The sequence below is a fragment of the Falco punctatus genome (genome assembly GCF_963210335.1).
Source record: "Falco punctatus genome assembly, chromosome: 11".
Classification (NCBI taxonomy): domain Eukaryota; kingdom Metazoa; phylum Chordata; class Aves; order Falconiformes; family Falconidae; genus Falco; species Falco punctatus.
This window is the reverse complement of record NC_137591.1, coordinates 9,481,661-9,508,015: the sequence shown is the minus strand read 5'-3', so window position 1 is coordinate 9,508,015 and position 26,355 is coordinate 9,481,661. Positions and strand designations below refer to the sequence as shown.

The window sequence follows — 26,355 nt, the reverse complement described above, 5'->3', positions numbered from 1 at the left end:
TTAGCTGGAAAGCTGTTAGCTCTCAAATGAAAGGGACAGCAATGTCTGCCAGTTGGTCTCACTGACTTCCACAGAGAAATCAGCCCTCTCATGTGCTGTGACAGTGGGTGCTGTATCCTTTCTCCCTATAGGATTTCCCACTTTCCAAGTCTTTGCATACAAAGTCTTTGCATTACTGTCTGCAACTCTCTTTTACTTACCTGAACTGGGCATAAAGCTGTTTGAACACTATTTCCACTTTCCTGACAAGGGATGCTGGCTCCAGCCACACTGCTCTCTGCCCACCTGACAAACACATTTTGTTCCATGCTGTCTTTCATTCACCACCCAGATTGTGCCCCTCTTCTCCTGTTCCTGTTCGCTCTTGAAAACTCACTTTTTGCATAATGCAGACAGCAACATGTGTCCTGTTAACAAACAGGCAGGTGATGAGCTGTGTCTTAGTTCCTAAAACACACCCTGCTTGTGACCCACTGGTAACTGCAGATCTGATCACAACAGCCACGTTATTTCAGACTCCATCCACCCATCCATCCATTTCTCATGTGTGAGCTAGATCCAGGGCTGATCTTGAGTGGCATCTGACAGAGAAAACTCACCCAGCTTCAGGGTATGAAAAAATGGGCAACACTAAACAATACGTGTTGTTAAGCTGTGAAACTGCTTGCCACAGGAAACTGTGGATACAAAGAGATTTAGAATTAGCTGGATAAATTCCTGGAAGCAAAATTCACCAGGGGCTGTTAAATACAAAGACACTATGTCTGGCTCCGGAAATCGCAGCACCACAAATCACTGGCCCTGAGCCATGATCTGCATGCCCTGTTCTGATATCCTTCTTGAAGTACCTACTAAGGCTGGCTGCCATAGACAGGGTAGTGGCCCGGATGGACTTTTGGTCCTAACCAGTTCGGCCATTCCTGCGTTTTTGTATTAATGGACGAGCTGGGACTGCGAATCACGCTCAGCACTAATGTCTCTGCATTCACCCAGCAGCATTTCTATCACCAGCACTCTCCAAGCTGCTTCTGCCGCGACATCTGGACATCATGTAGCACCTGAAGCACATTAAGCTTTTTCAGCAGGTAATAAACCCCTGGATAGTGTATGGCAGGCAAACCCCAGTCTCTAAATACCCACCACGGACATTGCTTTCTCCATCAATTGCTGAAACCTGGTTTAGATTAAACTACTTCAAACCAGCCCCTGTAGAAGGGCAAGGCTGGAAAAGGAAGTCTCTCTTGTTTTGTTTGGGCTCTTTTTTCCCGCTGATTGGTTGTTTTGGGTTTGTTTGTTTTTTGGCAAGTTATTTAAAGGATGAATATAAGGCTAGACAGCTGAATGCATCAAGAAGGTCAGCCAATTTCTCAGGCTACTGTCTTTTTCCAGCTGTTCCAGATGAGAAAAATGATCAGGCGGGGCTGCATCTCCCTGGTTGCTTTCCACAACATAAAGTAGACTTCTTTGACATAAAGCAAGGGGTTAGAGAGGTTAGAGGATGCTAGGGTGCCGATGCCATCCAAGACACCAGCAAGACCTGTCTCCCTGTTGGGCAACTGCTCTTTTCAGAGCCATTCCTAGTGTCATATATCTAGGATAACTGTCCATCAGAGCCCTGAAACACAGCTGTGCTGTTCAGTTCTGGGTCTGGGAATGACATGGATGTGGAGCTTTCCTTCAGCATCTGGCTTCCCAGACTGCCAGGATAGGCTGGGCCACAGCAGTGGAAAACACCTTGTGAGACACAGGTTGTGTCACACTGTCCCCTGCAGCTCTCTCTCTGGAGGGTACCATGCACAGGTTGCCCAGTCCCACCAGCATGCAACCCAGTATATGAGCACAAATATGCCGGATCACCATGGCCAGGGGAAGGTGAAGCACAGCATCCTTTTCACACATCAGGTATGGGCAACAGGGCTGGCCTCAGAGGAAGGTGACACCTCCACTTCAGCTGGGTCTGCCAGGGATCCCCTGGGAATTACTCCCCTTCTGTCCTGTTTCTTGTCTGTAAGCTTAGCCTGGAAAGGGTAACATCAGGCAAGTTCGTATATGAGGGAAAGAAGGGAGAAAGAGAAGAAAGGAAGGAATGAAAGCAGGAAGAAAGGAGAAAGAAAGAAGAAGAAAGAAAAGGAAAAAGAAAAAAATAGGGAAAAGGAAAAAGAAAATAAAAAAGCAAGTGTGCATTTCTGATGACAGCTGCACAAACATGCCTTATTCTGGCAGATCTCTCAATTAAAATCAAGCCACCCTAATTTAAGGGGAAAATAAACACAGGCCTGATGTTATGTGCTTTGCTTTCAAAAGAAATCAGCCTGAGGAGAGGCAGCAGGGCCCTTAGCTCGGCCAGCCGGTTGTAAGGGAGAGGCAGACCTTGCTTCATCGGCTGCTGCCCCTCATGCTGCGAGGAAGCCAAGCAGCAGTTTGCACCCCTGCAGCGGTGCGGGGGCTGGAGCAGAAGAGCCCCCACCCTGCAGCAGCTCTGAGGTGGCAGGATAGGTCTGTACCACTGAAAACTGGGCAGAAAGTCCAGTGCAGTGACTCACTGCTCCTTTTTGACTGAGTCCTTATCAGCCAGAGGCCACAAGGGAGAGCGGGGACAGTCTCTGCCCTGACACTGTCGCTACCAGTGAAAGATTAGGAAGTTCAAGTCTCAACCATGTTTTTTCATGTTTTCCTTTTCCCACATTTTAAATTAAAAATGAGGGCACTTTCTTGGCCCATAGCTATTCTAAAACTACTGGTGAACAACACGGAGGGCTTCATTTTGAGCAAGCAAGCTAAGGGTGCCATTTACATGGAATCCACACAGTTACTGCAGCGCTCTGGCTGTGCTGTATGCTCCTGCACATTCTGGGATGGGAAATATGGGTGCTCCCGTAACTGCTTGATGGCTACATCCCTACCTGGGAATAGTTTTCCTCTTCTCACTGTACTCATGGTGAAATAAAAAATCACCATCCACTTTTAGATAAGAAAATAGCTGAAATCAAATGAGTGAGCTCACAGACTTGAGTTCCCATGCTGCGTCTCCCCTGCTTGTCTGGTGAAACTATTCATGGAACAATAGACCTTCTCTGTGCTACTTAGGGATCAGATAACATGGCATGGGCAAACCTCTATGATTAGTCCTGGGGGTCTTGCAGACCTTGGTGAGCCAGGTACAGCCTTTAGCCAGCACAGTGGGAACTGGTACTCTGTTGTAATGGAAGAAACCAAAAACCAGCAGAACAGGGATGCAAAGGTTCAAGGGTCTGAGGAACTGTAAAAGGGTCACTTGCCCAGGCTGGACATCTAAGATGTCCATTTGTGGCACAGAAGGAACCTGCCTGAAGTTTCAGGGGAGAAAAACAGAAAGAATTTAAACAGGAAAAATGCATGAACTCTTCAGCATAAGCTATCATGGATTCAGCTCTGGATTACAGAGGTTCAAGAGATCAAAGCAGTAGCAAGCAGAAGGGGCAAACCAGAGCCAGCACACAGATAAAAGAAGAGATGAAAGCCAAAGAAAGCTTGGATAGGAGGCTGATGTTGGTAAATGAGGAACTGGGGTTGGATTAAACTGGTAGTGCTTGATGTGTAGTCTAGTCCCTTTTTTGGCTCCGTTGGTTTCTGCAGAGCTCTGCATGCTTTGGAGATCAGGGGTGGGTGGGGGAAGAGGTGGGAGGAAAAATGCTGTTTCCATTTTTTGTCCTTGCCAAGAAAAGCTTCCATGTGTGAGTCATCTCTGTGCTGCCCGTGGAGGGCTGTAAGGAGCCAGGAGAAAAAAAGTATCCTTCTGGTGGTAAAGCACCACTCGGGGGGATGGTGGCCCCAGATGGAGCTGTGCTGCAGGCTCCCCAAAAGCCACCCTGATGGGACAGCCCACCTACTCTTTGCATTACACATTTGTGCAGGGGCCCAGCTGATGCATAGTGCTTCCTCACACCCTGGGATCTAGTGTGGATCTGGCCCTTGGGCAACGGGGGACTTTTTTAAGCTGCAGAGGTATCTCTGGGAATTGTATGTATTTTAATGTAAAGGGTTCCTCCTGCCTGGCCTGAGATGGTAACCCAATGCATTAGCAGAGCCATCAGGGGCTCTTAACAGGACGTCAATTACTCAGTCAATGCATCAGGGTGGAGCTCTCCCTTCTGCAGCTCCTCAAAGAGGGCTCAGCTGGGTGAGCAGGTGGAGCTGATTGCTGCCCACAGCTGCCCCGCGTTAGCTGGGATTTGCATCTCTCCCTTCTGTAAGACAGCTTGCCTAGGCTATCAGCTGGGGGGAGGAGGAAGGAGAGGAGGGTGGGTAAGAGCACCTTACAGCAGCATGTGGGGCTGGAGCAGGTGTTGTGGTATGGTGCAGTGAGGTGCTACTGCTGCAGGACTCATTGGGAGGGGCGTTTCTGAGCAGTGGGGCCTGAAAATGAAAGGAAGAAGTGCTAACAAGAAGCTAATGCTTGTTTCTGGGCCTGAGGCTGTGGGGAACTGCTGCAGCCCAGCAGTGTGATGTGAGTGAGACTTTGGTACAGGGGGGGAGCAGGGGATGCACCTGTACTTTGACTTGCTCTGCTCAAAATGCATTTGGAGACTGGGAGTTGCATAAGCAGGTCTGGGGTAGGATCAGGTTAGAAAATGAGCTCTAAGTGGCTGTGGTGCTTGAGCGGCTGAGCTTGGGATGGAGGGGGGAGCAATGTGGCCTGTGACTTGGTTGATTTCTTGGGTTTTGTTGTGGGTTTTTTTCTTTTATTTTTTTCTAGGTGCAGGCACTGTGTCCTTCCTAGCCTCTCTCTGTCCTTGCTGGGGTTCCCAGCGCGTTGCCCCCTACTCGGGCTGAAAAGCAGGAAGGTCACATCCCTGCTCGGTGGCGAGGCTATGCGTGTGCCAAGGTCCCCCGGTATTTGCAGGCTGCGCTCGCAAGAGCGGAGCGAGCCCAGCTTTCCTCCCCGCCGCCGGGAAGCGGCACCTCGGCGATCTCCAGCTGCCATCTGCTGGTGACCGGGCCCCGCGCCACCGTCCCCGGGCTAGCGCGAGGGCCGGGCATCCCTGGGGCAGGGGCTGCCGGCTTCCCAGCCCCTCCGGGCACAGCGGGGTGCCAGAGGTGGCAAAGACCCGTCTCGGCTAAAGGGACCTTGTTTCGAGGTGTGTGTGGGTGAATCAATCCTATTAGAGCAAAGCACTGAAGGACAAGCAGGGTTTAAGCGCTGCAGTGAACTTGATGATTTATTGCAGACTAATATTCTTCTGGAGAGAGATTAAACCTGCCTTGAGGAGGCTGGGAAGAGGTGGGAAACAATCTGTTAAAATATGCTTCTGCTGCTTTCTGGTTGCTTAGGCACAGAAAAGCAAGTTAGCAAAAAGTGAAGTCGTTACAGAGAGCTTGGGTCTTTCTTTGACGAGTGGGGGTTTGGTGTTGGTTTTTCTTGTTTGTTTTTAATTGAATTGTGCAACTTTGAAGCTGTTCTGCTGCATATTTGCCAGAGAAGATACAAGTCAGGCAGGCCCCAGGTCTAGCACATGAATGCTTTACTGTCCCTAACAGTGTGATCAGTAGGTTCATGGTGCTGTTTGCACCTCTGGCTGGGCTGGAAAGACCCTTCCCCCTGCCTGCAGCCCTGCCCTGCCGCTTTCCCTCTTATCTCGGACCTTGTCAGGTATGTCACATAACACAGTGGCTAGACATGGCCTGTTGTGTGACCTGCCAGCAGGCATCCGTCCTCTCTGCATACAACCCAACACGTCACCCCTTCTGCTTCAGGTTATAGTAAAAAGCTAATAGGTGTGTAAATGTCCCAGACAGCGCCAGGCCCTGTGACACCATTCCTGCCTTCTCTGCCTGCAGCACTTGTGTAGGTGGGAGGTGAAAAGCCACAGAAGTGATCTGAAAAATTTATCTCCCTGGATTTGGAAGGGGGATTTCCTGGGGTGATCACAGGGAGGATGTGGCAAGGGTTCATTGGTCCTTGTCAGCATCACATCCTAGTGGATGCATTGGTTAATGCCAACTAAATGTCGTAGGGAGCTAATAGTTTGGAATATATGAAATCCTTACAAGGTTCATGAAAACAAATAATGGAGCAGATGAGAAAGACCCTATCAGTCCCACCAGCAAAGGAAAAATTAAAGTGTAAGCTTTAACCCTCATTAGCCAGGAGACACAGCAGCACTGTACTCTGACCACCAGAATGGATGTGTGAGACCTACTGTCTTCCTCTGACACCTCCTATCCTAGGATATACATCCAAAGGAAAGCAGGTTTCATCAGTTTAGTTGGTCACAGGTGAGCTTGTTTCTTGGGGTCCTCATGGAGCTGCAGCTCGAAAGCTACACATTCAAAAGCAAAGGCTGCTAGAAGAGTGGGGAATGTAAGACTGGGACCTCAGCTGAGCAGCAGTATCAGCAATGCTCCTGTGGAACTGGTGAGGTTTATTGTTTTCCCTGAAGTCTGAATTTCTGGAGTCATCGGACTGCAGTAAGCATCCCAAATTTCATGCAAATGTGCAACTTGCTGCTAGAACTCCTTGTGGTGGGAAGTATAAAAATGTACCCTCTGGGAACAGAAACCAGAAGGAACAAAAAACTTTACTGCTAAAATAGAAAAAAATTATTCTAACGCTATCTAAGTCAATATCATTCAGTTCTGGCCCCCAGCTCAAGAATTTTTAAGGCTTGGAGTTGGCAGTAATTAAACTCCACTGATGCTTTGGCCAAGAATAAAGGCATTATTTCTTGTGTCCTGGCCAGTGTCCCAAACTGGATGATTCCCTTTCCATGTACTCAAAACTCTACCCTGGAAATCCAGCTCTGCGTGGGGCTTTTTATCACATTTTGTCCTCAGCTTTTCCAGGGCATCACGGAACAGCAGCATCCTCCCACATTAAGTCTCATCACACTGTGAAAGTTGATGGCAGTAGTTTATCAAGCTTGATGTGTTCTTCAGGATACAAGCTGCTCAACTAAGGTATAGGAGTCATCTAAGTTTTATTGTTATTATTATTATCATCAGAGTGAAGATTAACATTGGGGGTGTTGCAGGAGAATGTCGTAGTCTTTCTATCTTATTCTACTTTTTTTTTTTTTTAGTGCAGCTAGTTTTGAAACTGGACCAGAAAGACTTCTTATTTTTATTGTAGTTTTGTTGTAAGAAATCTCAGCCCTGGAGGGAGCTGTCATTTTGGGATGCTGATTAGCTTTTGCAAGTTGACAGGGAGCAAGGCAGCTTTCTCTGTAGTGGTCCCAAGTTCTTTCGCCTAATCAAGCCAACACTGCAGGCTCCGTGTGGAGGAAGTGTAACCCTATCTCACTGTCTGACAACTCCTTCAGTTCCAGACTTTGTTTCCTCAGTCCCCGCAAACTGTAACAAACCATTAAGTTTGATTTTTTTTTTTTTTTTTCCTTTTTCATTTTTTTCAGCAACTATTTTGGCTTAGTCTTCCTTTCTGGTTCTTTTCCTTAGGGATAGTAACTCTGAAGACTGTACTCACTTCATATATATCCTTCATCCTTAGAGCTTTTCGACATCTATTTTATCAACTAGCCAAAGGAAATGCAGCATCCTTAAAAAATTCTCCTTTCTATAAAAAAAAAAAATTATCTGTCCGGTTTGCTTTGAAAAGTGTTCCAACTAGAAATGCATCAACAGGCTTTGCAGAAAGCTCTTGCTGAAGCTCGAAAAAGGGTATTGCAGCTATGGGGTTTGGTTCAAAAGACATGGATTTCATTTCCAGTTCCATGAGTCTGTAACACAGTAACTACAGGGAAGCGACAATGAAATATAGTTGTCTTTCACTGAGCCTGGATGTGAAAAGAAATTAGACTTGTTCATAGACCGCTCACTGGAGCAAGAGGAGCTGCTGCTCCGGACTCCCAAGATTGCATTCAAGGGAGGGTCAGCAGCCAAGTCAGGCTGGCAGAGATGTTTTCTCTGGGGCCTTGGTGCAAACATGGGGAACAGACAGTGGGTGAGGGACCTGCATATGAGGGAGGGAAAGAGGGAACACAGAAGATCATGGGGAAGACCTTGTAACTTTAATAAAAGCCCTGTAGGGCTCTGGGAAAAAGTGCCAGCTGGGAAGAAACCTTTCCCTGATTCCTTCTGTTGGACTTCAATATTTCTAAATAAGCAGGTTTGTACTGGGCTGTAGCTCCTGGTGAGAACAACCCCCAAACCCTGAGACACTGACTAATCTGTCACAAAGGAGAATGTCCTTATCCTGCCTCCTAACTCTAAAATGAAGGACCTAATTCTTCCTTGCCATTTTTTTCCTGACATGAAGAAGAAGGATCTTTCTAAATAGTCACCAAGCAGAGATGGATCAAGCTGCCGATATGTATCTGAATCTGCAGTTCTGAAATCTCAGGCTGTTGACATCTGTGGCTTTGTTTTGGGGCATTTTCTCTTGAAATGGGCTACACAGTGAAAATTTAAATACATTGGATCATTTCTTAATTGTACATAGGGAGTGCTTTTTTTTTTTTTTACAGAGCACACTTCAGAATAATTCAGCAAAGACTGTTTGCTTCCCCACTGTGTGATCTGTAAAAGGATTGTGCAAGGTCATACCAGGAAACAAATAGGCATCCTATTCCCTGTCCCGCAGGAGCTTTCCAGGTGATTGTGCACTGCCTCTGGTTTTGCCAGTCATGGTTTAAGTTCCTCGTGATTCTCAGACAGTAGATTGCAGGAGAACATCAAAGGAAACCAGTTGTTCCTGTGGTACCTACCAAACATGCCCCTTGCAGGGGCTGTGAAGCATTATCTTACCTGCTTTGCTGTGGAGCATTGCTGTTCCAAGCGGCATGACTTGCCTGCTCCTGCCCTCCCCCTTGGCTGGCTGTCATCAGAGGCACCCGGAGAGGATAAAACAAGGTGGGCTTGTTTTTACTGCAACTCCTCCATCGCTATTGCTTGTTGATTCATTATTACTGAATCTTCATCTTGCTGGTGCTAGCTAATGGTCACAGCTCACAACAGCCTTATTGTGGACCGTCACCATGAACACACTAATTCACAGCTCACATCATAGGGCTTATGTGGCTTTCACTTCCTTGGTGTTTCTCAGAGAATAATTTCATTTTTACTCCAAACCTGAGCCATCTTTCCAGAAAAACAACACCAAGTGTCTTAATACCAACTACAAGCAGATCTCTTCATGTCTTACATTCATTAAAAATGCTCTTACAGGAAGATTTATTCCCAGGGCTTTTACCCAGACTTCTGCATGGAGCTGGCAAAGACATTATGTAATAGCTAAATCTTCATTAGTTATATCTGTTTGCTTTGTGCCTTCATGGCAATGATGAAAGCTGTAAATAAGTGTATTGTCCCATCTTAACAAGGATAGCATATCCATCAATAAGGACACTTACTCTGCTGAGATCTTTGCAAGGCTGTACAGGGGAGTAAATTAAAGGGAGAACAACATCCTTCATCTAAAGTGTCCTTGTTCTGTCACTTAATGTTTTACCCTTGCTAATATCTTTCAAAGTCTGGCTGTTAGTCAGAAAAGTCACTCAGTAAGTATGACATATTTTATCCAGTCTAAGTCTGCTCGGTCCTAGAATGATTTCTCTAGGCAGCCACAGCTGGAAGTGTGACTTGAAGCTCCTCCTGTGGCTTCTCACTTTAGTTTCCCAGCAGTCATAGAAGTTTCCTGGTGGGATGCATGAGGATGGAAGGGGTGACTAGAGGAGCTGTGGCAGCTCAGCTGAACAGGGAGGTGTAAACCCTTGTTTGGGGTGGCAGATGAATTGTACGGTTAAAGGTGGATGTGATGAGACTCAGTAATGTTTGCTTCAGCCTAGACTGACCAGTTAGTAATGCCATGCTTAGCCCAAGGCAACTGCTTTCATTTAACTGTCCTAATTAAGTGTAGCAAAAACTATATTCTAACTTGAAACTGCCCTGTATGTCAAGGCTATCCTTAATCTACACAGAAATGACAGTGTCACGGGTCCACAGTGCTCAGGCAGGGGCTACAGGTAATCTTCGGGACAGAGTGAGGAGGTGATAAGTGGTGGTCAGTGCTGTTTGCTGGGATCGGTACATGCTCGCAGCTCCCTGCCAAGGGGAAAGCCCAACAAAAGTACATCCCACGTGAGCCCGCCTGCCTCTGCACCAGCATTGCACGGGGCTGAAACTAAGCAAGCGCATCCTCTGTGGGGCTTTTCCCTGCCCCAGAAGCAGACAAGGGTAGTCTCCAGCGCAGGGAGCTGCGAGCTTTCCCCCTGGTCCGAGGGGTGCACAAAGGAGCCTGCCAAAGTACCAAAATTCCCACCGAAACCAGCACCTTCCCCGGTTCTTCTGCGCGGTGCGTGTCCCACTGCCTCCAGCACGGGTATTCCTGACTCACCCGGCGGTTGGATAAACGAAAACAAAAACAATGCAAGGAGACTTGCGGTGATGGACTTGCTCCAGGTTTATGGGCCGGTCCAGGAGTGAAAAGCGGAGTGTGGCCTGCAGAGGGAAGAAAAGAGCTGTGGTAGCGCTGCTGCGGCTGCCCGGGGCTGCGCCTGGCCGGGGCCCTGCGGAGCGGGTCCTGAGCGAGCAGCTTGCCTTTAAACCTTACAGACATCTAAAGCCCGTTCGTACCAAACCAAAATTAAACCGCTGGATCTCATTCAAGAGTCATTCCCCCTGAGACAGGGCTGAGAGGGAAATATTGGTTAGCTGAATGCCTCACCCACCCAGCGCGGAGAAAAAATCCCCCCGGGAGGTGAGACGTGAGGGCTGGCTAACGTCTTGCCTTGTTGCATTGTTATCTCTATAGAAGCCAAACTCTCAATCCATTTAGAAATTCACTAATTGTCATTGGAGCTATTTGCTGACAACTGTGAAGTACCTTTGTAATGAAGAGGAAGTACATTTATTCGTTAACATTTGCAAAAATAATTACCTGTCACTTAACTGAACATCCTTTGCCCCAGAAACACTTGCTCTTCAACACTTCTGGGTTTTTTTGGTTTTGGGTTGTTTTTCTTTTTTTAGCTGCCCACTTTGAAAAGCCACTTATAATTTCCATTCCCTGAAGGGCTCATTCTCAGCTGCTGTGACATGAGTGAGGCGCACACTCCACAAGAGGACACTAAATGTCCTGTCACTTTTGCTGCAAGGAGAGGAGAGTATATTAACTGTGCTGCAGGAGGCCTGTGGCAGTTGGGGTGCCGCTCGGAGGTCCTGCTTAAACGGTGAGGTTTTACGGGGCTGCTGTTCCTCTGCAGCCTGCCCTCCACCTCTGCAGGGCATCATGATCATGCTGGGTGAGGCTGTGGCTGCAGGGCTCAATGCCCATGGGTCCATCTCTGACCAAGGAGATGAGACAAGTGAAGCAGCCCCAAGCCCCACCATCGGAGTTCCAGAGGGTGGCTTCTGCTCCTCATTTGCTAGTGCTGCTCTCAGCCCTCCTGAAGACAAAAGAAAGACTGCACGCAGCCAGGCATGTGCTAGGGAGTGAGTCCTGGAGAGAGGAGGAAAAATGTTTTGGAAGGTAGAGGAGAAATGTCTCAGGAGGGGAATGGGAAGAGGATGGAGACCTGTATTACTTTGCTCAGCCTTCGGTGTCTGTTACCCCCGTAAGTACAGCCAGTGCCTCCATCAGCACCTGTTTCTGCCATGGGTAGCACCCCACACCAGCTTCATCCCCTGTGTTCACCAGCTCACCCCTCCCCACCGTGCCCAGTGCTTCCTCTGCCACCGCTCCCACCAACACAGACAATGTAAGCCAACCTGCCCCTTAGCTTTGGGGAAGCAAAATTCAGCTTCACCTACATTGCTTGGAGGCTTTGAGGTGCTCTGCCTGCGGGGAAAGATGGGTTTGCCCTAACGGTTGACCAGAGTATTCGAGGTACCTTGCCAGGTGCCCGGGAGATAAGCAGAAGCAAAGCAGTGTGCCTCCTCCAAAATCAATAGTGCCTGCTTGCACCTGCTGGGCTTATGCTGCTGTAATAGCTTTCACTCCGATGGCTGCTTGTTTGTTTGTCAGCTGTGTTGAATTTTTATTGTTTCCTGGGCATGTGAATTCCCCAATCGGTTCCCAGGGCAAGGAGTGCCACATCTCCTGGGGGTGAATAGCCACCGATGTTGACTTAGTGCGTGGAGCAGGAGATAAGCGCTGTCCTGCTGCTGGGGCCTGGCGGAGGCGTGCACCTTACAGCGTGCTCCATGCTGCTTCTCGCCTGGGCAGGAGCCAAGGTGAGTGTCACGCAATGCTGGTATGCGTCACCCCCTCAGCTGTGGGCAGGGACGGCGGCCACAGCCCGGGGAAAACATGAGAGAAGCACGCCTCTGCAGCCAGCCCCAAGGAGTGGGAAGAAGCAAGTCCTGCCTGAATGGGATCGAGGGTAGAGGGCCACGAGACTACTGAGCAGCGAAGAAGGGGACTGCCACAGACACGCTTGAGGTATCATCCGTGCTTGATGTACAGCCACTGCAATCCTACTCAATTGCACCGGGGTTGATCACTAGGGCTTGGGATGATCCACTTGGTGTAATAACACTTGACAGCATCCTGCCACCATAAGCTAATATCCTAGTGGGTCAGATGGATCTGTGATAGCTCGCAGCTGCTGGGAACGGCTTATTAGATGTGTTTACTTTTCAGGGGTATAAGCTTTCAGGTGTCTGCAAGTGTTAATTGCTGCTGGTGCAGGGCCTTGGGAAGGTGGGGTGAAGGTCTGGGTTGGGAAAGTACTTTGGGTTGGGCTCCCTGTGGGGATCAAGATTCCCAGTTTGGGAAGACTGGGGATACTGGCTATGTTGGCGTATTGGGCAGGAATTTAATGTGTTTCAAGATCAGGTGTCTGTCTTTTTGCTTTCGGGTTCTGTGGTGTTAAGAGGGAAAAGTGTGTGGGTGAGCGTAAATCAGCTCTGCACAGGGAGAGCTGCCTGCTTACACCTGGGGTTTTAAGCTTCCAGATATTTAATTTCTGGTAACTGTACTTCAGCTTGTTGAAACATTTCAGTCTTGAAAAGCATCTTGTGGATAATGAGGTACCGCTTCCAGAGAGTCTCGGACTGAGGAGCAGGGGTGGATGGGCACCTTGCTTTAGCAGAGCAGTTAATGAGCACGTAGGTAGGCAGCATTGGCAAGAAAACACTGGGACAGAGGGGTAAAACAAATGGAGAGAGAAATTTTGTTGCTTCCGTTGAACCCAAGAACAAGCAAAGCTCACTTCAGTTTAAAATGTCCCATCTGGTATGTCATGGGGACCACGGATGGCAGAGGAAGGAGATGGTTCTTCTTTGAGGGCCAGAGGACTGCCTAGAGAAGGCTTGTGCCACACAGCCAGCTCTGTCATGGCTCTGCAAACCCTGGTAGGAGCCTTGAGCAATCTCCCAAAGCTGCGCTAACACAGGAGCAGAGGGGCGGCGTGACCCACACCCTCATTCAGTGGGCTGGTGGTGTCAAGAGGGCTGGGCTGGTGTTTGGAGACCTTGTTTCCAAACCAGGCTGGTGTCCTCAGCTGTGTGCCCTGGTCCCTCATCGACAGGTATGAGATAGCTGCTGACAGAGGTAGCGGAGGGACCTTTGCAGCTGTGTTTGAGCTTGAGTCTTGGTGGCTGGTGTCATAGTCAGAGCCACCCTATGTGTCCCCCAAGCGTTCCCCTGTTTTTTTTTTTTAGCATCCAGCTACAGCCCATCATGATTTCTTTACTCACGTGCTCCAGGGTAAGCCCTGCTGAGCCTGCCAGGTTGGCAGCCCCAAACCAAACCTCTCCCAGAACATCAGTCATAGACCTTGCCTTTGCCTGCAGCCCAACCCACTGCCTTGTCTTCTACAGCATCATCCCTCCACAGAAGCACTCAGGAAACCTCTCCAGCATACCTGTGATTTCCCTGGTGCTACAGTGGGTGGGCACAGTGACACTGTCTTGGAGGGGTCTTCACAGCACTGTGGGCACTCAACAGAAAGGAGAAAAGTAGCTCTTCCTCAGTCAGTGGAGAGGGAGGAGAGATATCTCCAGAGGGTGACCTGGGCCAGGCATGGTCTGGAGATGCTTGTATTTATAAACTAAGGAGGAAATGGATGCCACAAGCTCCCCTAGCTTTGAGGGTGATGTCAGGAGCCAAAATCTGTGGGAGGCAACTGTCTTTTAGCATCGTTAAGAACCGCACCGAGAAGCTAGGTCTGTGCCTGTCTGTCTCAGGCTTTTGGGTTATGACCATCAACTGAAGCAGCTGCAGGGACCGTCGTGGACTCCTGGTGCCCCTGAGCAGGGCCCTGGTGCAGAGGGAGGTGGAGGCATGGGTCATGCCAGGCCCCAGTGTTAAACGGCAGAGAAGGGCTGGATGCCCCACGCAGCTGAGAAACGACCCTGCCACCCCAGGCAGCTGGCTGGCAGGGTGGGGAGGAGGACCTGTGGCTGGCACTTTGCTGCTGTGGTAGGGGACAGCCCCCTCCTACCAGCCCATGCCCCAGGACAGCTGCTGCCTCTGCTGCCACTGCAGCTTTCCTGACTCATGTAGGTGACCTGGCATTGGCTCTGCTTGCCACGCAAGCAGCTTAACTCCTTCGCTGCTGGCCATGTGCACGCTGGAGAGTCTGCCAAGACAACTCAGCTGTCTCCTCCCTGTGCTCCCCCTGTTGCTGTCTGCAATGTGTATGTGCACCGTAACATGCACTCCCTGTCTGCTGACCATCCGCTGGGGCTGTGGTCTCTGCAGCATGGACAATGCCTGAGCTGCAGCACAGGACACGGGAAGAGGGAGCACACGGCTGGACCCAGTGAGGAAAGGGGCACTGGTGCCCTGTCCTGTGGCTGGTCCTGCTCCTTGGGTGTGGGTGCAGTGCTGCACCTATCCTGCACAGATCAGTATCCTTACCACCCACACCAGGAAGAAAGACCAACTCCCTTCTAGGGCAGCTCCTCTTAGGAGGAACTTTCTCCTATAGGATGCTGTGGGGAAAGTGATGTGAGAGAGCTGGGGGACATGACAATGTGACACTTATCTGTTTGCTGTCCCAGAGGCTGTCACCAGTGGGTAAATGGGCAGGAGAGGGGACTGCTGGTAAAAGGATGCAGGAGCATCTGGGAGGGATGATCACACTGCAAAGCTGTGGGGGAGGCCCGCACTGATGAACCATGGAGCCAAAGCTCCTGCTGGGGCCTGCTGGGAAAACGTTAGCCACAGTCCTGCCTGGCTCCGGCTCCCCCACTCACACCTTCTCCACCTTGTTAATTATTACAAGGGAAGCAATGAAGGCCAACTTGCACCAAAGTCCAGTGTGAGAAAGAGAATGAGCAGTTTGCCTGCAGCCATGAGCCAGCCGACCCCAGCCACCACAGAGCTGCCCACGCTGCTGGGGGACACAACAGCGGCCTTTGGGGTGGCAGACATCATCGTCGTGGTTTTATACTTCGCCTTTGTCCTCACTGTCGGGATATGGGTGAGTCCTCAAGGTGACTGGGTTTAGGTCTGCCTAAGGTGGAGAGCCTTTGATCCTCCCTGGACCCCTCCTGCCTGCACAGGGCATCCTCTGTGCACACTGTTACCCCAGGAACTATTGAGCAGGTTTGGGGGTGGCAGTGACCTTCCTGCGAGCCCTCACCACCACCCCCACATAGGGACAAACAAGGGGTCATTCCCTGGACGTTGTTCTGGGGATGATGACTACCTCCTGTGCTGCAACGTTGTCTCACACCAAGGTGCCAGCAGGCAAGGGACAAAAGAAAATCCAGGGTCAGGGTGGAGGAAACTGAAGTGGGACTTTAAAAAGCTTTGGAAAGATTGTTGTTAATAATTTGTTCATGCAGCTTTGCAAAGGCCTCTTTCATAGAGACCTATAATGTTCTGGTTGGCTGAAGTGTTCTTTCCTAATTGGTACATTCAAGCAGAAGTCATTAAATAGGTACAAGCAGCTTCTTTCCAAAGCTGGACTATCAAAAACCTGCACCCAGACAGGCAGAAGCAATGGGTGAAGCCTGGCATACTTAACAGATGCACAAAAGCAGTTTTGGAGCTAACGCTGAGATCAGGCATTCAGGTTTCTCCTGGCTTGGTGGCAGTGCTGCTCACCAGTCTGGGTGCCACCATGTGCATACGTGCTTCACAGCAAACCATTTTATTATGGCGCCTGATGGCAAGTTTGTGGTTGCTGCAAACAGCAAGCACACTCAGCCTAACTCACACCGGAGGGGCTTGCTGGCCTATGGACATCCTATTGCTCTTGAAATCACTGAAGTTCTCACGCGGTTCCTAGATCAGGCTGTGTGATGTGGCCATGCAAGTGTGGGGCTGCTGGGAACCCTGAATCCACAGCAGTGGGAAGAAGCAAGGGCAGCAGGAGCTGCAGCAGGGCATTGCTAGTCATGCTGGAGTGCACCTGCATGCCGTGCCCGAATGCAGTCCTTGCTGGCATCCCACGGGATGCAGGGTTGTCCTCTGATTCTTACCCCTGTGCCATTTTCTCCCCTGTTTGGCTCTGAAGACGTTTGCTAGGGGTGCTGGACAGTGAGGAGGGAAATGCTTCCTTTGAATGCATACCATTGTCAGAAGGTGGGCAGCCTTTCTTGGAGCTGCAAACATGTATCTTCACATGGCTGAGAGCAGACAGACCCCTGGATTTCTCAAAATTAGATGCCTTCCACGGGGGCCCTTGCTTCATCCCGCGTCAGAGCCATGCACTGAGCTGTCTGTGCTGCTCTGAGCGAGGCGAGCCAGCCGCCTGCAGAAACACCCAAGGAGTAGGGCGAGGGCGGTGCAAAAGGGTGCTGGTGGGGTGTTTCAAGGTGGGTACTGGGTCTGACTTGAGGGTGGGTGAATGGAGGAAAATACTTTTCTTTTTCCTGTGCTTCCAGTCATCGATACGAGCAAGCCGGGGGACTATTGGAGGCTATTTCCTAGCTGGACGATCCATGACTTGGTGGCCTGTGAGTGAAATGCATCCTTCTCTTCCTCATGGTTCTAAAGCAATTCTGGATATAAGGAGGGCAGGTCTAGTGAGGGGACCCAGTCCCTGCGTGTTTGATTGTAGTCTTGAGATTAAAAGGATCCACGAGGAATCGTCCCATGCAGCTCTGTTAATGGGCTACAGCCTGGAGCTGCTGGGTCGAAAGGATAGCTCAGCATCTTCAGTTTTTTTCAGCTCTCAATTTTCTGCAAATGTCAGCAATAAAAATGTTGGCATTGATGGAAGTGAGGGAGCGCTGGCTTCTAGCTGGGTTTGAAAGTCTTTGGTCCCAACTCACCAAAGATACTGTTGTCCCCAAGCCAAGAAAGCGTTAGGTAATCTAGGAATGTGCTATCCAGTAAAAAAGCATTTAGAAACCGAAGAAAAAGTAATCCCAAAGGCCAGGACTTTCCGAGGCTTTGCTGTTTAGAGTAAAGCTGAGATTATTGACTAACGATGTAAAGAATACAAACTTCAAACCACCAAAGCATAAATCTTCACTATGAAGAAAAAAAAAATCTATTGAAGGCACCTTTACTTGGGAGTGAAAGGTACATATAAAGATAATTCAAAGTTTGAAAGGAATAAAACCACCACAGGAATAAAGATCCTTCTCAGCCAGTGCCAGACTCTAGCACCATATATCTCTCCAGTGAGTAACAAAATGCACTTCTCAACCAAAACACTGCATTTTTTTTATTTCTTTCCTTTGGATGTACATTGCCCATAAATTCACTAGGCTAGATTTTCAATCTCTTCCATCGGTGACACACCCTCCCCTCTAAAATCTGTTATTTCTTAAACGTTCTTTATATTTCTGTCTTGGCCAAGTGACATTTAATGGAAAAGCTTGGCTTGAGGGTTTTCTCTAATTTGGAGGGGGAAAAAATTAAAGGTACCAAAATGAAACATTTTTTCCCCAGCATCATTCTTTTTTTCTTTAAAAAAAAACAACCCAAAAACATTCTCATTGCTTTTGGCACCAAGCGCAGGTGGCCACAGACTGTGTTGGCTCTGGGTTCTCCTGACTTACCATTCTAGGTTTAAAGCAACCTCTAACGCTGTTTGCTTTTCAGTTTTGTTTGTCAGAGAGCTGATTCCACCTCTGCAGCACTCCTGCAGGCAGCTCCAAGTGACTTTCACCTTGAGTACATGACTGGCTTACATGTATTTTATTTTATTTTTTTTTACAGGGGTGACAGATTTCTGCTGTGTGTTAGACAGCCTCAACTAAATCCTGATATTACATTGCTGCTCCTGTGCAATTTATCTTCCGTATTTGTGTGTCTGATATAGATATTAGGAAAACTGTTTACATTTCTTGAGAGCATCAGTCCCTGCCTCAGCTGCAAATTCATGTTGCAGCAGCCAGCTCTCTAATCAAGAGTTTTCTTAGACAAGAAGACAGAGCTGTTGGCAGGAATCAGTGTGGTTGTTGATGCCATATTAATGTTTTACCTTGCTCAGAGGTGAGAAGCAGATCAAATTCCATCATTCCTTGTTTCACACGTAGCAGTACTGAGGAGAGAAAAGCTCCTTGTAGGCCGTGTGTCTAAAAGCAAACTTCCACTAGAGACAAAAGGGCTAGACTTGTCCTCCGGGTAACTTCTCATTTGACCCTGTGAGAGATTTGTCGTTGGTGTACAGAAAGGAGCTTGAGGCGGTATGCCAAATAAAAGTAGTAATTAAGTCAGATTGTCTTTGCCCTGTTCAAAGCGCCTTGGAGCTTGTATTCTTCCAATTAGAGTGCCAATGAGCCATGGCGGGGACAGCCTGCCATGCCCACAGCTTGCAGTCAAAGTTTACTTGAGGCATTAGCATTTTCCAGCCTACTGAAGAGCTGAATATCTTTGAACCTATGTGTAGACATTAAACACAAAGGGCCTGCATGTTCCTAAGGTCTTCCCTGCTATGGTTCAGGAATCGCCTCCCTTAGGAGGAGCTCCGGGAGAGCACCGCGGTCGCTATAGCTGTGTAAAGCACCACGTGCATGTGCAGTGCAAGACTTAAAAGAGGCTGGGCTGTCAGCGAGACATGGAGAGGTAGAGCAAGGGGCAGCGAGGCTGGAGAAGGTGTGTTGTTGGCTGAGTAATAAGGGAATGGGAAATGCATCATGTTTCACGGACACTCAGGTGTCTGTGGCTGCCACCAGACTTCCCTCACCTCGCCGTACTCCCCATAACAGGCACGTATCTCAGGGGAACCACTAACAAAGTGAACCTCGATTCTGAGTTGAAGCTTTGCATTGGAGTGGGGGTGGTGGAAGGGAGCAGACACACCCATTTTAAGACATAAAACCATAGCTGCTTTAAAAGGAGAAGGAAAACTCAACTCTCCATTAGCACCCAGCTACTGACCTGCCAGAAGCCAGAGAGAAAAGACAGTACCCAGGGGAAATGCTTGGGCTGATACAGAAGTTTCTCAGGGTGACTTTCTGGGTTTTGTGCCTGTGTCATGTGTTTCAGATTGGAGCGTCCTTGATGTCAAGCAATGTGGGCAGTGGCTTATTCATCGGCCTGGCGGGCACTGGAGCAGCTGGGGGCCTTGCTGTCGGGGGCTTTGAGTGGAACGTAAGTCAGTTATGTTGTCAACTAAGATGTCACTGTTTACAAAGGGGATGAGGGTTTGTCTCCAAAATCAGATGCTTAACAGTATCAGCAGCTACAAGTTCTCAAGCCTCAGGAGAGAAGCCTCCAGACATTCAGACAGCCTTAAAAACATGAGATCTTTATTTTAGTTTAAGTGGAATCCACTAAAATTATTAGCTCTTTGACCTTCTCAGAAGCACATGGCCATATTTTTAAGCTTTAGTCTGCACTCATGAAGATTAAAATAAAAGATAATGAATGTTGAATAGGTACTTGGATACTCACAGGATTCTGGGTACAGGGAGTTTCAAAAAAAGCAGCATGTGGTGCTAAATTCAGTGTAAAGCCATGAGAATCGGCAACCCTGTATTCACCTGTCAGCTGCCAAAATGTGACGTCTCTTGGGTGAACATCTGGGTGTGAAGGCAGGTCTCATTCTGCCTTATTGAAGTGGCCTGGAAAATTGCCACTGACACCACACAGAGCATGAAACCCAGACCCTTTGTGTGTGATGCTAATGAAATTTCTCAGCTGCAGTGATGAGGAGTGAGATTAGTGCCAGCCTCACAATAAACATCACTCACCTAACTCTAAATCTCTTGTCTGTATCAGCAGAGAGTGCTAATACTGCCGGATACTTGCCAAGCACAGGCAGGGCCCACCAAAAGCTCTTTCCTGGGATATCTATTCACTGCACTGTTGTTTTTTCTAAACCATTAAGATCACCTTGAAGTAATCTGTGAAGAAACCGGTGCCTGTGTTCAGCCCGGTGCATGTAGGACATACCAATATCACTTTAAGTTCATCTATTTAGTTCATTTTAGAAGCCCATGGAGACAAGATTGTATGTCAGGGAAAATCTAACTTCATGAGTTTAGATTCATTTCTTTCAGATTGGAAATGGGCCTTAGAATGCTGTTATTCTCTCCCTTTGCCATGGGACATCACTCAGCTGCAGGGATCATATAAGCATCTTTTACCTAAGCCAGCCTCTGCCACTGCAGGAGTCATGGCTGTTCTCCTCAATCACTCACAACCTCTGCTCACCGGCATTAGTTTCATTTCTGGTAACTTAAATAGCTGATCAAAGTAAAATTTGGACTAATGTAAGGTACTTGGATGAAAGGTAATGGCCTGAGACAGCCAGGTGATGTTTGATAATCCAATGGCTTTTATTTATGTTCAGGATCTTCTGTTTGGGCTTTTGCTGTGTTTCAGAGAAGAAATATGTGATGGGAGATGCCTTTACACCTTCCAAAAGACCTTTCACCTGTTGCAAAGCAATTGAACTGCCCCTTTATCTACCAGCAACAGAAGCACATCTGCGTCAGCCTGCAAGGAGAACATCCCAGCAGAGTCTTGCTGTTGCTTATTTTTATGCTCCGCAGGGACAGTCTGCTGCCTCAGCCTCATCACTTGCTAATCAAGCAACAAACAGATGCTCCCATCCTTCTCTGAATCACTTAACTCTTCACTGCCACAGCATCAGTGGTTTGAAAGGCCACCAAATACCGCACTATCGGTCAGAGATCCAGAGCAACAGAATACACCATCTTGCCTCAAAGGAGGATGGAACAGGACGTGCCACCCATGACAGAGAGACACAAGGCTTAGTAGGATAATTTCAAAAGCTTCTAGCTAGATTGTAGTAATTCCTCCATTTGTCATGTCATCTTCTGAGCAGGGAGAAAAAGTCAGACTGCCTCCCAAATACACTGCATGGCACTATACCTTTCTGCTTTCTTAGTATGTCCACTGAAAGAACAGAGGAGAAGGATGTTCCCATCTGTTGACTCACGTACCTTTATTTTCTCTGTCTCCTTAACAGGCTACCTGGGCACTTCTGGCTCTTGGCTGGATCTTTGTCCCTGTTTACATCGCAGCAGGAGTGGTCACAATGCCCGAGTACCTGCAGAAGAGATTTGGAGGGCAAAGGATACAGATCTACATGTCTGTACTGTCCCTCATTCTCTATATATTCACCAAGATATCCGTATGTATCCAATTGAACATGACCCTTGTGTCTAGGGCAGTGGTAGGTCATCTTGGCACAATGCAGGGCTGCTCAGAAATAACTCGATGTCCTTGAAAGGACCAGCTCAGCTACCAGAAACAGTAGCAGTGTGTTAGTGTGCTGCTTTGCTCCAGTAAATACCTGCCTCTCTATTGATCAGGGAGACCTATCCTAAGAGAGAGAGCCCTCATTAAACAGCAATGCACAGTGAGAACTTTACAGGGATTTGGCAGCTAATTACTGAACAGTATAAGTACCATAGCTGTCTGCCTGCTTTTCCTCTTCTATCAGATCAAACCTTAGGCAGTATAGACAAGGGAACTGCGGCATTACCCCATCTGAGGATCTGGCATGCTGCATCTTTTAGGTGTGAAATTCTCTTAAATTATCATAAATCTGCTGTTGTTCTTATAGCTGAGTTTTCAGCATTAGGTGTGTTGTTATTCTCTCTTCCTGTGACTTGTGTTGTATAAAAACGGTACGGTGAAAGGGAGGTAGGTTCTGGCTGAAGACAAAACTCGGCATCTTTCCTGGATTGCTTGTAGCATTGTACCATGCTAGCAGCCAAAAAAAGCAATGTAAGCTACTGGATATTTCTCTTCATTTAAATGCTGTTAATAAAAAGGTAGAACTTAAGCTCAGAGATTTGCTAAGAGCTACCTGTGCCTTTGGAGAGAGAGGACAGTATTTCAGAGTCCATTACAGGGTCTGAAAATGTCAGTCCTTTGTCTCCAGCTGATCATCCCACGGCCAGTGCAAGTCAGTTTTCATAGACCCTACTGAAGTGTTTAGATGCCAAATGGCCTTGGAAGACATTGACTGGAGATGAGGCACCCATGTGCCTTTTGCAGCTGGCTTCAGGGTCCTCCTCCCAGGCTTATTATGCCTCAGGTCCTGGGAGGCGCATGCAGAGGAGTTCCAGGCTGGGATTATGGGATAGATTTCCTCTTCTAATGGCCAGCTCTTGGTCATGTCACCCATCGCTGCCACAACTGCCTCTGGGAGCGTTGCTCTCTGGGCTTGAAACATTGCCCAGGATGAGGTCTTGCAAAGAGGTATTTGAAGCCTCTTTAGCCATGAGGGGTAAATCGAAGATCTCTCCTGCAACAGCACTACACTGGTCACCGCTGCACAGTCAATGTACGGGCAGAACCAGACCAGTCTTTCAAAATGACCTTCAGCAGAGCAGTATTTGCCAGTGCCTTTTAGAGCAGGACCCTGGCCTCAGTCATTGCTGTTTCATCTCAGTGATTTCTCCTCTGTGCAGCTAATTCACGCGTGGCTGACGGATGTGGCTGGTGGACTTTATGGACATGACAGGTGCTTTCTATTAAGCGGTGCTATTGTTTGTAGAGAGCTCATTTAGCAGCTGGCTGGACAGCAGGCAGTTGGTTACAAGAAGGATTTTTCTCCCTGTGCTTTTTGCCCAAACTAGGGCACTGCAGAGTCTTCCCTGCTTGCAAAGAAAAACAGAGAGCTCAATAAACAGTGTTGTCAAAGGACTGATCCTGCATAGCTACCAAGGTGTTTGTATGGAGAGCAAAAAAACCGGAAGACACAGTGACTCCTGTGGATGTACTGACGGTGTTTGTCCTGTCTCAGGGTTGCGGAGGCTAGGAGTTGCACTGGGTGTGTGTTTTTAAGGTACTTATTTCAGGCACAGCAAATAGAAATCTTGCCCCATCCCTTCGATCTCCCTCGGCAAATGTCTTCACCTACATCTCACCCCATACCAGATTTGCAGGTGTCCTTCAAATTCATTTCCCAACATAAACATCTCCCGTATCACCTTCTGCATTTCAGTGATGTTATCTGTATAATTCCAGGTTTTACCCAGTTTCTGGTTTCACTCTCTCTGCCAGCAGGTCCAAGCAAAACAAAGCCCATGGGGGTTTCTGTATGTCTATCGAGGTCCTCAGCAGGTATAACTAGTTTTTCTGGAGTCATTCTAGTATGTTGAACTGCATGAATAGAAAAGCAAGCTGTTGACCTTTTCAGATAAATAAATCATGGTGCAAGGCATCAGTGATTCTTCAGGGGTTTCTCAAGCAGGATTGTCCTCTGGCCACTAGGCCACCAACATGTAGTCTTGGGAAGAAACTGGTCTCTGCTATTTGCCCTCCTTTCCCTCCTGTGTACCTGTGGATACCTGGACTCCTGCTCCCCATGAGTGTCTTCACAGTCAGCAAAAGGAGTGACAGTTTCCACCAATGCTTCTCTGTGCCAGTGAGGGTTACTTACCATGAAGGCTGCCTGTAAGAGTCTTTATTTTGATGACTTTTTAGTCCCTTGGCGTAGGACCTTGATTTTTACCCTCCTGCTGCCCCAGCCTCTGAAAGCGCTGACCTGGAGGAATGATTTTCCTTACCCTGAGAACAAGATGGTTCACAGCCAACAGCCCCATGCTCTCTCCTCCTCTTTCACTTCACCTTCCTGGTGTCCTCCTCCATCGATGTTTTCAGCTGCAGAGGGCTGCAGGCTGCTTTATTAGATTTCACTTGCACGGAGCGCTACTAATGCCAGACTGCCCTTGTGGTGTTTTTTGTCTCTTTTTTTTATTCCAGACAGACATTTTTTCTGGAGCATTGTTCATCCAAATCTCTTTGGGCTGGAACCTCTACTTGTCCACTGTGGTCTTGCTAGCAGTGACTGCTGTCTACACCATAGCTGGTAAATAGCTAATTTTGAAAGAAACATTATAAACTGGAGCGTAGGATATATTTCCCCTTTCCTACACAGGGGTAAGTGTTCAGGTCCAGGTCTGAGGGGGAGATTCTCCCTCTTGCTGGTAGTACCTGCCCTGTCACTCCCAGCTGCTGGGGACCTCTGGCTATTCCCCTCTCCCCTCCTGCTGCAAGGGAAACTGGTATGGGAGGAACATTACTGTTTTCTAGAGGATTTTTTAACACTGCAGAAGGTTCCCTGCTCCCTCTGTGCAGATAATCACCACTGCCCATATTTGCTCTTTTTTTCTCTTTTTTGTAACATTAACAACTTTAGATATTAAGATGCTGAACTGCTTCCGAATCCTCTCATAAATGTAGAAAAGCCCTTTGGGCTGTGCCTCACGGGAGGGCTTGTGACAATTATAGGCTCCTGGGGACCAGCTCAGTGCCAGCTTCTCCCAGTGGGTCTGTCCTGAAATCATAGGGCTGGGGCCAAGGAAATCCTTTTTCCAGGTGAGGTACCTGTTTCATGTACATGGTGATGCACTCTGCCTGTTGTCTCTGGTTCTCCTGACAGGTGGCTTAACGGCTGTGATCTACACAGACGTGCTGCAAACCCTGATCATGGTGCTGGGAGCTTTGGTCCTCATGTTCTTAGGTAAGGGGAACCTGCAGTGGCATCATGCGCTGGTTCAATGGTCCCAAGGTCATTAGACCTTAGCAGGTACCTCACCCTTTCACGTATGATGCACAAATGAGTTTCAACCACTCACAGAAGTGGTACCAGCACAACTAACATTTGCCAGGTTGTCAGACTGGCTTCCTCCTTTGCACTAACTGTATGGAGGTGAGGTTCTGCATAACTTCACAGCAAAGGTTTGAATCTACCTGGGGTTGCCAAAGGACTCACAACACTGCATTCCCAGGGCCAAATTCAGCTCTCGCTGTGCTTATGTAAGTTCAGAGCCATTATGCTGACTGTCCCTGTTGACTTTGGGAGTTACTGTGTATTCACCTGGGTGTAACTGAGCATTATAAAAAATAAAAAAGCAACGATGAACTGACCACCATCAGTCTTTGCTTTAAGTCTTCTTAGCAAACAGAAATACAAATTATTTCATGTCATACCTTCCTGCTATAGCTCTTGGAGGGTGTATGAGCAAAGACTTGGCATTCCAGAAATGTGACATTCAAGTCACAAAAATTTATGTTACTTTACGGCATTGGCCAAATATCCATTAGCTCAAAGGTACCTCATCCTAACATCGGTAAGAGGTGAGACATTATGGAAAGCAGTAATATTTTCCATTATGCTGGGGACATTGTGGGGATTAGGATCATGGAGTTTTTCCTGCATGGATCCTCTTCCAGGATGCACTGTTAAAACCACAAGGACTCTGGGCGAGATTCAACTGACTCCTGTGGAAACCTTGACTGCCAGAGTGAGGGTGGGATGAAAAGAAAGGGTCTGAGGGGAAGATAAGAGTAATTATGAGACCGAGATAAAGAAATAACTTTGTAGGATGCATCAGACCTTAAATTGCTGTCATTTTCTTCTCAGGATTTGAAAAAGTTGGCTGGTATGAAGGACTTCAGGAGAAATACAGCACAGCAATACCAAAGATCATAGTCCCAAACACAACCTGTCACCTCCCACGTGCAGATGCCTTTCACTTGTTCAGGGATCCAGTCACAGGAGACATTCCCTGGCCTGGCCTTATATTTGGTCTCTCTGTGCTGGCTCTTTGGTGCTGGTGCACTGACCAGGTAAAGACAGTCTTTCCCTCTGCAGGCAAACCACCACACTATTATTTACAGTCCACTCCTCAGCTGGTGGATCTGTCAGCTGAAACACGACTGTGTCTCACTGTGCTGGAGTTACTACCTTTTTACTAGTCTAGACCAGAATAGCTCACTCCTTCCCCCTTCCCAGCAAGCTGCTAACTTTGTGCACTTCTAGATGCAGAGAGAGCAGGTTATATTCTTTCATCTTTACCTCGCTGTGGGCTGGTGAGTACTGGGAATCTTCATGCAGTTAGCGTGACAAGGGTATGAAAATGTGGATGTGGAGCTGGCTCTGCAGTGACCTTGTATGACCTCCAGACAAGCCATTCATATTCCTGAAGGTCTCGCATTTCTTATTCCTTTCCAAGCTACAAACAAGAAAAAACGGTGTTTGTTTCTCAAGACACAGTGCTTTTGTGCTTTGAGATGGGATAATT

The 26,355-nt window shown here is 48.1% G+C and overlaps 1 protein-coding gene across 1 annotated transcript in view; it reads left to right on the top strand.

The window, feature by feature from the left end:
- The window catches only part of SLC5A9 (solute carrier family 5 member 9), a 62,952-nt gene that overhangs the window by 23,717 nt on the left and 12,880 nt on the right, over positions 1 to 26,355 (top strand). The window contains exons 2-9 of the mRNA XM_080407647.1: positions 12,158 to 12,373; positions 15,165 to 15,362; positions 16,774 to 16,845; positions 19,331 to 19,435; positions 21,282 to 21,446; positions 24,032 to 24,137; positions 24,711 to 24,791; positions 25,695 to 25,900. Coding sequence (XP_080263773.1) covers positions 15,213 to 15,362; positions 16,774 to 16,845; positions 19,331 to 19,435; positions 21,282 to 21,446; positions 24,032 to 24,137; positions 24,711 to 24,791; positions 25,695 to 25,900 — 885 coding nt within the window. The 5' untranslated portion in view covers positions 12,158 to 12,373; positions 15,165 to 15,212. The remainder of the gene's footprint in view (positions 1 to 12,157; positions 12,374 to 15,164; positions 15,363 to 16,773; positions 16,846 to 19,330; positions 19,436 to 21,281; positions 21,447 to 24,031; positions 24,138 to 24,710; positions 24,792 to 25,694; positions 25,901 to 26,355) is intronic.